We start from the raw sequence: 12620 nt of genomic DNA, 5'->3' as shown, positions 1-12620 counted from the left end.
GGGAAGGTCACGGGCGGCGCCGCGGCCGCCGGGCTCCGTCGCGCCGCTGACCTGGAGCAACAGCTTGACGCGCTCGATGGGCGCCACTGCCGTCTTGCTGATGGCGGCCGCGACGCCGCCCGCCAGAAAGTCCTTGAGGAAGGAGATGGCCTGGTCCGCCATGTTTTCGCCGAGCCGGAGCCGGATCCGAAGCCGCTGCCGCTCAGGCCGAAAGGGCGGGACTGGCGCCGCGCATGAGCTAAATGCCGGGCGCTGCCGGCCCCGCCCGCCGCCGCCCCATTGGCCGCGCCGCCCGGGGGCGGGGCTCCGCCGGCGGCGGTGGGCGGGGCCGCGCCGCCCGCGGGCGGCCGTTACGGCGGGTGGCGCGCGCGCCTCCCCCCTCCCCCCGGGCACGGCGGCCCCTGCTCCCGCTCGCCGAGGGGCGCTGCGAGCTGCGCGCCGCCGCCTTCCTCCAACGGCCGCCTCCCGCCGGCGGCGCGGCGCGGCACGGCACGGCGCTGGGACCGCCCTGGCCCCGACTCGCCTCCCGCAGGTGCCGCGCAGCGCGCTCTTTGGAAAGACTGCGGCGCAGAGCGACCATCCAGCCAGGGGCGCTTTTCCACGTCAGTCACTTTTCGGTCGTATGGTCTGCCTTTTTTTTTTTCTCCCCCCCCCCCTTTCTTTCTCATTGCCCTTAACCTATACAACTTAACGGACAGATTTCTCAGAAACTGTATACCTCACACAGCTGCAGGTAGATCAGTGCCAGACAGCAGAATGCCGTATTCAATAGCATGTATTTSTCAGCATAGGTGGTCAAGTCAGAGAATAAGCAAGCAAACCAGAAGGCTAGTTCTGCTGTGAATATTGAGCGCCAGCTTAGGAAAGAGGTGTTACTCTACAAGGGATCTCCTTGTCTCTCACCTCTGTTCCCACCTGACCTCAGGGCTTTTCTGTACATTACTGAACCAATCCAGCTTAAAGTAATAACACCAAAGAAGGTTGAATCTAGGTAACCTGCAATAACGATGTAAAAATATGGTCCCAAATTCTTTTTTAAGTGCTTAAACTTAGTGTAAAAAGCTCTTATGTGGGTTGTGAGGGGAAGCCTTCATGGCAGATCCCTTGCCCCTATAAAAAACAAGCCTGGTCTCCCATCAGCAATTTGTTAATTTTACTGCATAGTGAAAGTGAAGTTTTACATCTAATGGCTGAAGTTCTGTCTGAAATTCTACCTGTTCTTTTTAAATTTAAGTCTTGAAATTATTTTATAGATGGAGGTCATTGCACACATTTTTAATAGCACTTTGTTAGTACTCTTCTTTCATAATTGCTTTCACTTTTACTCTTTTAGTGGATCTTTCATACAAAAAGAAATAGCGCAAAACAAATTTTTTTTTAAATAAGTCAGTATGACTAAAGATAGACCACAAAACTGCAGTAGCTGAGGTATCTAAAACCATTGTTTACATGCACTTGTGCTTTACTGATTTCAAAATGAGAGCATCTCTCAAATACTGCATAGTGAGAATAGGATGTGCTAGGTACAGTTCTACTTCACAGACTCTCATATTATGTATTAATACAACACTATACTGTTTATTATACATGAAAAGATAGTCAGTTGTACACTATTTTATGTTCTAAACCCTTGAATGGATGTAGTGAACCGAGTCCTCTGCCCACACAGTGCTAGATACATGCAGAGTTACAGGACCGTAGTTTGGAAATACATAATGAAAGGCTGTGATGCATATCCTCAGGGATGCACATGCAACTTTAACTGTGGTATTCCTACAGAGACTATTCCCTTTGTGTTTTTATTTGAGTGATGAAGTAGCAATTGACAGGACCAGACCAAAGCTTCCAGCTCTTGTCACAAGTGTCTCAGATGATTCTAGCTATCCTAATTAATTTTACATTTATCTTATAATCCATGGTTCCCAGAAGTAAAGAGGCCAAGGGAAATCACTCAAAGCAAGAAGTCTGCTTTGTATTATTAACAGAAACACGCGAGTGGAAACAAAGGAAGACAAAAAAATGCACTCGACATTCTCAGCAGTAGTAAACTATAGCAGCCATGATGGAGAATCCTACACTGTTTTTTTTGTTTTTCCCCACTTGAATTTTTGGAAATTGTCTCTGAAGTGATCTTACTGGCTGTGAAAACTTTCTTTTTCAAAAAAGTGGCTATACTGAATCTTAAGAAAAAGGAATGGTTAGATTGGTAATAGGTAGACATGAAAAGCACCTATTGACAGTCCAAGAAAAGTGTTTTTGCAGCTAAGAATTGCAGTCTGTTACAGAGTAAGAATACAATATTACCTTGCAGGTTTTACAGAATCATGATATATTATCCATCAGATGTCAGTGTTACAAGAATGATGAAGTTGCCTGCAGGATATTGTGCAGCATGCAGAATACTTAGGCTGCAGCATTTATGCAGGCAGATACAGTGATACTAATTGATCACATACCATATCAGAAGATAATTTGTCTTTTGAGAAAGTATTAAATAGGACACTGCAGTTTAGCTTTTTTTGTGTGTGTGTAATTTCCAATCTGTGCAAAGGCAACTCCTAAGGATGGGAGAAACTTAGATCTCTCACCCTTCAGTACTCAAAAGCATTTTGTTTTGAAATGCTTATAGCAAGACTTACAATTTGATCTCACAGGCAGAAGGTTATTTTTGCCTCATGATCAAGTCTTGAAAGAGGGAGAGATGATTACGAGTGGCAATAAATGCCATTACACTGTGAGTTTTATCATTGATTTTCACACACAAGCTGATGAGGCATTTGTCTATTATTTAGCACTTGGTGTATTCCGTTTCTGGGTTACTTAGGGTGGGCCTTCCCACCCAGGTTTGTGGGTACAATCATGAAAAGAACAGTATGTCTCTTAGTAGCTGCTTTTTTCCACAACCTTCAATTTGCTGAGACTCACGAACAGTTGGGAGTATGTTAGTGGAAGAAACTGGAGCCCTGTGACTGAAGACAGTAGCCACACAATCATCTTGACTAAGTTACAAAGGAGAAGACACAATCTGGAGCTGGAGTGGAGCACTGATCATGAAGAAAGGACGTGAGAAGGAATTCTGGGAATCAGCTATACATGAGCAAAAGGGGAAAACAAAGAGCATATGCTAGGCAGAGGCAGTTACACTTCTAGCATCTCAGGCTAACCTTGCCTGCATATAGGTAGTAAACATAGTCATTTGGAATCTGGCTACATCTGCATGTTTTCTTAATATGTAAGGAGCACAAACACAGCTGTTAAGACAATGAGGAAAGAAAGGTGACAAGAAATAATGGCGAACCACTGTAAAAGGTGTTTGAAACATTTCCCTCTGATCAAGCTGTGGCCTGTGAAAAGTGAACAAGCAGAAAGTATGTTGAGAAAGAAGAAAGATGCAAAGAAGGAACAAAAAAGTATATAAAGTGTTAAAGAAAAATGATAGAAGGTGGTAGAATGCAAAGGTACCAGCAAGTTGTGGAGTGCAGTAAGGCAATGCTCCTTTATTTACAGCAGAGTGTAAAATAAAAATGATATTAAAAGGGATGATGATGGAGAGAGAAATAGTAGAAAAATTTTACCTACATTAATCTCCTGAAACAGGGAAAGACATACAGTAGTCTAAAAATGAGACCATCTTAATTGCACCAAATATGAAGAAACTGATTTCTCAGCAATGCCAATATTACTGTAAAGCAGCTGTCATCATTCATGATTTGAGGCTTGTTCCTGAGGGTACTATGAATGCTGTGCAGTCATAACATCRCTGCCACCAAACAATTCCATAATCTTCTGGCATTGTTTTACTCAACACTCAAAATAAATGCAGTCAATCTCTTTCTCTTTTTAAAAGTAACTTCAGAAAGCTGACAAAGCATTTATTGTCTATGATACTGATAGGAAACTGAAAATAAATCTGCCTAATTGAAAAATATCAGGCCTGACTACTGAGACATTCGGATTTTACTACTACATCTTTTTCTACTTCTTAATACAGAGAATTGCATCTAACAAATTTCCTGTCAATCTGATTTTGACATCAGTGAATCCATGTTGTTCTAGTAAGCATCGATATTCAGAACCACTTCTCTCCTTTCCCTCTGTCTGCACAAGCATGTTCAAAGACTGCAGCAAAGCTGTGCGTCTCTTTTTCTTCTCATCATCCAACACCATTTCAGCCAGCAAAATCCCACAGCCTAATTTAAAAACAAACATATGCAACAGTACTAATCCATTGTCAGACAAGAATGTCAGTTACCATATAGAAGAGTGCAAGTTAGGAGAGACAGGTGATTTTATTTCTCAATTACTGATTTGCCCTCTGTTATTAAATGACTAAGTACTATTCTTAGAAAAAAAAAAAATCATGAAGTTTCCTGTCACGATATCAAGGGATCAAACTCTCACAAGTTAATTTATGGCTGTGTATGCAGAAAAAGAAGAAACTACTTCTTTGGACTTTGCATGAGAGTTATGAAAAGAACAAGGTAGGAATAATACTGCTATTTATTTGGAATACAATATTGCTTCACATTTATATTGTAGTTTTGCCACAAAGTAGTGGAGAGATCTCTGATGGCAAGCATTACAAAAACAGAGAAGAAGCCAATATTTCACATTATTTCTGTGAGGACTCCAGTCTTTCAAAGAAGAAATTGAGATTTGAGAATAAAAGAAAATGCCATGATCTCAATGTTATGATTGGGAGTCATAAGAGTCCTTCTGATAGCTTATTATTAGAAAATTCCCTCCTCCATCCCCATATCATCAACTATGTTACTACAGATAAGTACAAACCACTTAACCCATAATGAACCAGTGCACAAGTACTTTTTTTNTTTGTTTTAGTTTTAGTTTTTAGTTTTAGTTTTAGTTTTTAGGCCAAGTATGTCTGAGGTGAACCTGAACATAATCTCTCTCCAGTGGCATTCTCCTGCCCGAATTCAGGCATCTAAAAATTAGATAGCTGTCTTTCAGCTAGCCCCATTTTTAAGCACCATCTGTAGTCCCTGAAAAGAAACCAGCATTCCCAGAGGGCAATTCAGTCATCTTAAAATAATCAGGTAAGTGAGATGAATCATCCTCTGATCATGACTATTTTTCTACTGATAGAAGGAGCTCAAGGTAACTAGAGGACTGGAATACCTAGTGTTTCTAAAATTAGGATGATAAATCCAATTTGGTTTTGCTCAGTACAGTTTCTACTCCCTCTCCATTCCACTGTGATGCTGCTTTGCCTTTAATGAATTGAACTGATTACATAGGAAACATCACTAGGTAGACCAAAGCAGGACTATCATTTCTAAGTCATTGAGGCAGCTTTATATTACAGGTCTGGAAGAGAGTGTCTGAATTTTGAACAGTCTGAAAGGAAGATACAATTAGAATGGCTATTCTAATTTGCCATAGGAAGTTATTTGGGACATCTAGATAACAACAGGATAATCTAAAAAAAAAAAAATACACCAAATAGGCACAGCCAACCCAAGAAGAACAGCTTCAAAAGTTAGACATAGTAAGATAAGTCAGCACAGGGAAGAAAATCTCTAGTTAATATTTTCTAATATAACTGAAATTTCTTCATAAGACGTACTGAAGAAGAACTAACTTTCAACCCTTCCAGTGAAGAAATTTTGGCCACGGTCAAAAGTTAATGCTCATGACAATTTTTCTGAATTAAAAAGTCATTTAATCCAAATTATCAGGGTTTAGCAAGAACATTAATTTCCAGCCAAAAGGTACTGAAAACCATGTAAAGTGGTCCAAAACCATTTTTTTAAACACACATAGAATACCTCTGTTATCCAGTAGTCAGCTAACAGATCCAAAACTGAACTGACAGCTCACAAAAAGGGTTTAGTCATTAAATAGCTCTTCCTAAGCTTCTGTGCTGAGTGGTTCAGGGGAGGTAGAAAACAGACATAAAACAAATGACTGAGGTAAGGCATCCCCCTGCTAAGTTTTGTCTCTTTTCTCCTACAGGCTGCTTGCTCCATCCTTGAGGATTCTTACTCACCTCAACATTCAGTGAACAAGTGCCAGAGTTCTTGTTTCTATCACTTTACCTATCATTCTTTTAGCTCCCATAATTATCCATCTCCTCTTCATTATTTCACTCCTGCTCAAAAATTGATTGATTTCCTGCATCAGATTCCAGCTGCATCAGATTTCCTCTAAAGTGTTTGTAAGGGCAGAGCATAGGTTAAAAGAGAGCTTCTTCAGAGAAGCATACCTGAATATCGCTTCCCAAGAACAAAYAGAAAATCTATGGCCTTATTGGCAGAAGTTGATTAGGATTTTAAGACATACTCCCTCATTTAAGGTTTTTCATGTCTTGATTTCTGAACAGTCCCAAGTTTTCCTCTGCTATGCCTACTGCCCAAGGAGTCTTTTCAGCACAAGAGTACCATTAAATCCACCCCTTTGAAAAAATACCAACTTCTCAAAAGGACTTGGAGAACTAAGTTTGAACATTAATGATAGATGATCAATTTATCATTTCTCAGGCAACTGGGATATTTAAATTAATTATAAAATAATTTAGATTGGAAGGGACCTTGGGAAATCTCTAGTCCAACCTCCTACTCAAGCAAGGTCAGCTCTGAGGTCAGATCAGGTTGCTCAAGGCTTCATTCTTGGGGCTTACAACATTCAAGGACAGAGATTCCACCACCTCTTTGAGCAACCTGATCTAGTGGTCGATTATCCTTAGAATGATTTCCTTAATATCTAGTCCTTGTTTCAGTTTATGCCACTGTCTCTCATTCTACTACTGTGCATCTCAGTGAAGAGCCTCACTCTGTCTTTCTGGTAAATCTGTCTTAGGTATTGAAAGGGCCCTCTGAAGTCTTCTCTAGAGTGAAGAAACCCAGTTCCCTCAAGCCTCTCCTCATAAGCTACATACTCCAGCCCCAAGGCTGTCTTGATGGCTTCTGCCAGACTTACTCAAGTTTATCAAGGTGACACAGCTTCCTTCTAAATGCTTTCAGGACAGCCAGCCCTGAATCTCTCCACACCCTATAATGGCATGACTTCAACCCATTGCCRTCAAGGGTGTGGAAGATACAGGCCAAGTGGGAAGTAAAAACACTGCTTATATCTTTCCTCTCTCTACAAGACCCTACTCTGTTTTCCTGTCAGCAACTAATAAACCTGTAACAATGTTTGGGGATATCTCAGAAGGCAGAAGTYGCTTGCTGTTCAGCAAAGCAGAACTGCCTACAAATATTAGCCTCCTTTGTAAGGCAGTCCAAGTTAGCATCATTCTGTTAACTGACTTCTCTAATATAAATAGCATTTTATTTCAATAAAATTCATATTCACACCTTGAGAAAGTTTCCCTTGTGTAATGCCTAGCAAAGCTGTACTGCAGCTACCATGCCCAAGGGACTGAAGTTCAGTAAGTATAAAATGTTATGCCTCACAATATATTGAGTTTGTATGATAGCCAGGCATGTTCTATTCAAATTTTACAATCAGTGAGTACTTAAGACACAGGTGTAAGTCTGCAACAGTCCCAGGTACACCAGGTTTAAAACTACAGTGTTCTGACTCAAACAACTTCCAGCTAYCTAAAGAACAGCATGATGAACTTTGAGTAGCTTTATGAAATGAGACATCTAATGGCTTGAGTGAGCATCTCAGAATACAAGTTAACTTCTTTCTTTTGCATTGATATGCATTATACTTATTTCAGGTTTATGCAATAGCTGGATATTTTCCTTAGAAAGTGACTAATCTGTACAAACATTAGAGGTATAAGAATTTAAATCCCTAACAGAATTTTATGAATGCAATTTTGCCTATATGAGGCTTCTCAGATGTTTCCTTGATTTTGTGCAGCTGAAAAGTCTGTAGCATGTTTCTCATTACRGTACTCTTGCCTTATTCAGTGCTCAAAGGTTGTTTGATCATAAAAGTTATTTTGCTCTAACACAAAGTCTGACAGGCAGATGTGAGTAACTCTTGACCTTGCTCATCAACACCCTTAACTGCTGAGATTAGCAATTCAGTACAGGCACTGCTTCTTTTACACTGGCTCATTGGGGTTACTCCTGCAGAAATGTGGCAGACAAAAACCAACTGCTAAGATTAAAACTAGTTTTAAAGTGTAACTTTAATCTCCAGGAAGAATTCTACTACAAAATACACTTTAAATAGAAAAAAAAACATCAATGTAGTATCAGGAAAAKAAAAAAATAGGAATAGTAACATCAATGACAAATTAGTTGAAGAAATGGAGTATACAGTATGGGTTTACCTCTCCAATTAAGAACTGGAATATTAAGAACCTGCTATTTTCTATATGCAACTTTAAGATCTGTGCAGAAATTTTTRTAATTCTCAAATAATGGGACAGAAAGCATATATGGATGTTTAACTACACCCCCAAAAAGCTTAAACTAAAAAAACAGAAGACRGGCTCTGAGCTAGAGCCTATTGTAAGTGCACTGTTTTGAGGTCAAAGGCTACTGAGGTTTGTGACATTATAGTTGGTCTAGGAGCTTTAGTGTTTCCTCAAGTAACAGTAAAAGTAGCACAAAGCTAGAGTTAGAAAAGCATGCCTAGAAAAAGGTATACTTGAGCATTTGAGTAGTCCCACAGAAAGAGGGCTAACCACCCCAATCTGATACAGATGGTACACTGCTCATTCTTTTAATTTCTGATAAAACAAGCAATAGCTACTTAATATGCTGCATAGGGAGAATTCTCTAATTTTTTAGAATCTAAAAGAATTAAAGTATGAATATAGCTCATGCAGACTAGTAGTTTGAACTTACCATGCTATACAGCTGTGTCAACTGTAAGCTTTATATAGCCTGCAAAAACTAGCCAAAAGAACTAAATATGAAGGCATTTAACACACAGAAGTTTCAGGCTGCCCCACACACTTTTTAATGGGTAGAACTCATTCCTACACAAGCTGCAGCCAARCCTTTATTCAAAAACTTGTAATATCTATGTTGCTATGACACATAAAAGTCAAAAATGATCCTAAGCAACTGACAMTACATGCTGGTTGATAAGTTTATTGTACAAGTGTCATAAAAGCCTCAGTGTCCCAGGTTGCTGCTGAGCATACTAACTCTTCCTGAAGCACAAAATAGTATCTAATAAGTTTCCTGTGATCTTAATTTGTACATTCACGAATCCATATTTCTCCAGTAGTTGTTTATATTCTGAGCCACTTCTCTGCTTGCCTTCAGTCATACTGAGGGACTGCAGTACAGCTCTAGGAGGATGTGTCTTCTGCTCATCAAGCACAATTTCTGCCACTAGCAAGGCACTTCCTGCATTTCCAAAACAACCAAAAGCAGTTCAGTAAAATATTTCTAACTACAAGTGTGTAGTGTTTTTTTGTTCAGATTTTTTGATAGAGAGGGGCAGACTGATTTTTAAATGAACTTTAGTGGAAAYCAGTGATGGAAATTTCCTTTCAATAATCTTCTGTTCGAAGCAACCACTGCGTGCCAAAAGAAAGGAGGAGCTTAGAGCACTATCTCTACTGAGATCTTCAGTCAGGTTCACATCACTTCCTGATTATGCTCTGAAACTCAGTCTTGTTCCCATTTGAACCAAACAGCTCCTGAAATCTGTCATAGCCCAGTCTTCACATAACAAGGTGAAGACAGTCACCACAATTGTTTTGTAATTTAAGAGTTATGCTTGATGGCCTAGATCTAATACTGGATGTTCTCCTATGAAATAGCTAGTTTCCTGTTGAATTAAGGAATTAGCAAAGCATAATCAGGTGTTTCTCCTCTTCATCCTGCAGTCTGTCTTTTCCTTTGATGTTTTGTACTGTTCAAATGTAAGAGAAAGCCTAAGATGCTACATAGTTAAAGAAATCTGTGCATCATGTAGTGCTGAATTTCAACATCCCATGTTTCATTACTGAAATAATGAAATAAACTGCCTTCTCTTGATTAACTTCAATGGCCTTTATCCAGTCAGACTACTCATATGTACAGAAATAAGCAAATGCTTAGGTGTTGAAGGCGGAGGATTTAGTATCTATGTTGCTAAGGGCATAAGAGGTGAAACAGATTAAATAGTTACATGCACAGTCTGCAAATATAAGTGAGAGTTTTTTTTCATATATAGTTTTAATAGTAGAAGCTTTTTGTTTTCTTTTTACTTAACAGGTATTATAATGTAAGCATAGGTACTCGAGCAAAGGCCATTAGCAAGACTCATGCATTCATTTTTAGTATAAACTTATTATCATGATTAACCATAGCCTAGTAGACTTACAAGATGAAAAACCCTTACCTGGTTTGCAAACAGCTGATATTTTGCTTATTAACATATGAATTTTTTCATCAGGCCAATCATGAAGGACACGTGAAAGAATGTAAAGATCTACTTCTGGAAGATTATCCTTGAAGAAATCACCTGTTAGAATGCACAGAATTAGTACCTTTTTTTTTTTTTTTTTTTTTTTTTTAAAAAGAAGAGCCACACACTCCTCTGTGGAAGAACTGGAAGGAATTTCAGTTGAGATATAGTAAAAAATGTGAAAGAACAGGTACAGGTCTGCACTGATTTGTAGTAAAAGAAAGTATAGTTAAAGAGAAGAGTAGATCACAGTTAAGAATTCTGTAACACGCAAGGACACAGAAAGCCTAAAGCATGAATGGAGAAATTAATGTAGTGGCTACAAAATAACTTAATGTTGCGTAAGTAAGAAAAATGTCCAAGACAACATGCAGCAATCCCACACTTCCACTGGTACCCACAAATATGACTAAGTCATACTGCCTTATTTAGCCACATTATYCAACCATAACCAGTTGTTTTTTCACCCTGCAGGTTTATGGAGACGTACACAATAACTCTATTTAGCCCATGCTGTCTTTTGTGAAAGACATACCAGRACAGCACATTGCTTCCTCCAGCAGATTAATCTGCTCTGTGCTCCAGGATAACAGAAATAAGCAGACAAAAGTCATGTTTTACATTTACCTGATACAAATGTCACTGAAGCTGTGCATTGTCCTGAAGGCTGAAAATACGAATTGTTTTCAATGACTTCTGGAAGGTCAAATACAGTGACCTTCAGATTTGGGTATATTTGTACTAATTCATGAGCCAGAGCTCCAGTGCAACCTGTTGGAAGTTTAAAAAAGACTTGATTTGATCTTTCTTCTTTTTCTCATGGCATTTGCACATATTTTTWAAAAAAACAAGACTGTAACTAACTCTAGGATAGAGGCATGAAGTTAGAATTAGAAGTAACCAGTAAGCTCCACAAGGAACACTGGCAATAGCATTTCCTGGTGGTTAAGACTCARAGTTTGGGGAACACAGACATTACTCCCTACTCTGTCATAGGCCTGTTAACACGATCATTGAACTGTAAGCCATTGAACTTCCCAGTAGCTCAGTTTTTCTTTGTGAAAGAACATTAGTGAAACCTGTGACCAATCGATAACCCCTACAATGGAAGAAGGCTCAGAGGAAACAGCAAGGCGCCCATGAAGCTCAGGAATCATGTAGGATGCAACCTGTTAATCACAGCTGTTGCACAGAGAACTGACTTCATCTCAACACAAAGGGGCTGAAGGGTGACTTTTGTTGCAGATAAGCAGCCAGAACCATTAACTGGAGCAGGTGTAAATATTTCTTCCCAAGTTTATCAAAGTAATGTGAATGTACCCCTGAGTTAGCCAAATCAGCAAGAGAGGGAAATATATCTGTGACYCAACTCAATACAGGGTATAAAACCTGAACTAACCAAGGAATTCTGAGGAGAGCAATGGGCTTGAGTTGGCTTCAACCCGCATATTCCTTCCCAGCGATTGAGGAACCTCAATGTTGTGACAGTGAGAACATTAGAAATCAGTAATGCGTGAAATATCTAAAAGAACTTGGTCACAGAGTACTGACTCTGACAGAAAAAAGAAGATTTGTAATATGCAGATGAAGAGCACTAGAAGARTTATGGATCATTTAGAAAGCGCTGATTTCTAAAGACTGACAACCACTCTTCAGCAAAGTGAATGACAGRATGGTGAGGTCTTAATCTCTAGACAAGTGGCAAAGGCTGCACCAATATTGTGCTAAATTCTGACATGCCGTATGTCCAGATATGGAGTAAAGTGTTCTTCCTTCACTGGATCTTTTCCCTATGTAACATCACCCTCTCTATGTAACTCCAAGCATACAGCGAAAAAGGACACTAACGAGCAGAGTCTCTTCAGGTATATCACTGGTCTTCAACATTTTTGTATTATTAATATTCAAAGGTGACCAAAGACAAACAAAAAAATTTAAATCCATTCTAAAGGATTCCAAAATTTTTTTCAGATCAACGCAGTGTTGCAAGTTTGACATCCCAATATGGAAGGATCCAAATATCCTTTTGTTATTTCTGAAAATCCTAAGCAAATGCCAAAGGGCAGCAACAGTACAGTTGAAAATGGAGCTCCTATTGCAATATTCTATCAGCTGAACTATAAACTTTTTCTGTTATCTGAGCCATGTCAGTACATAATTGGTTGTCACCACAAACAAAATTTGAGTAATTCATTTGATTTTAAGGTTAATACTATGTAAGTAACTCTGCTTTCAGCTAACTCTTATTCCTACTATTGAATACCACAATAACACAATACTAGGCAAAT

The 12620-nt window shown here is 39.3% G+C and overlaps 2 protein-coding genes across 3 annotated transcripts in view; both read right to left on the bottom strand.

The window, feature by feature from the left end:
- SLC25A6 (solute carrier family 25 member 6) overlaps positions 1–234 on the bottom strand; it is a 3735-nt gene extending 3501 nt beyond the window's left edge. Inside the window, exon 1 of the mRNA XM_085321521.1 lies at positions 52–234. Within this exon, the coding sequence (XP_085177647.1) occupies positions 52–162 (111 nt within the window). The 5' untranslated portion in view covers positions 163–234. The remainder of the gene's footprint in view (positions 1–51) is intronic.
- Positions 235–626: 392 nt separating this feature from the next.
- The window catches only part of ASMTL (acetylserotonin O-methyltransferase like), a 32603-nt gene continuing 20609 nt past the window's right edge, over positions 627–12620 (bottom strand). The window contains exons 11-13 of one of the 2 annotated variants that reach the window (XM_085321512.1): positions 10960–11103; positions 10267–10389; positions 627–4190 (exon numbers count right to left, since the gene is read on the bottom strand). In XM_085321512.1, coding sequence (XP_085177638.1) covers positions 3976–4190; positions 10267–10389; positions 10960–11103 — 482 coding nt within the window. In that variant the 3' untranslated portion in view covers positions 627–3975. Of the gene's footprint in view, positions 4191–8092; positions 9285–10266; positions 10390–10959; positions 11104–12620 lie in introns of those variants that run through there. The other variant, XM_085321513.1, reaches the window with a different exon arrangement.

The sequence above is a fragment of the Rhea americana genome, unplaced genomic scaffold, assembly GCF_003343005.1.
Source record: "Rhea americana isolate MKP2758 unplaced genomic scaffold, rheAme1 scaffold_7, whole genome shotgun sequence".
NCBI classification, from domain to species: domain Eukaryota; kingdom Metazoa; phylum Chordata; class Aves; order Rheiformes; family Rheidae; genus Rhea; species Rhea americana.
Note: the sequence above shows the minus strand (reverse complement) of the source record. Positions and strands in the feature narration are given on the sequence as shown.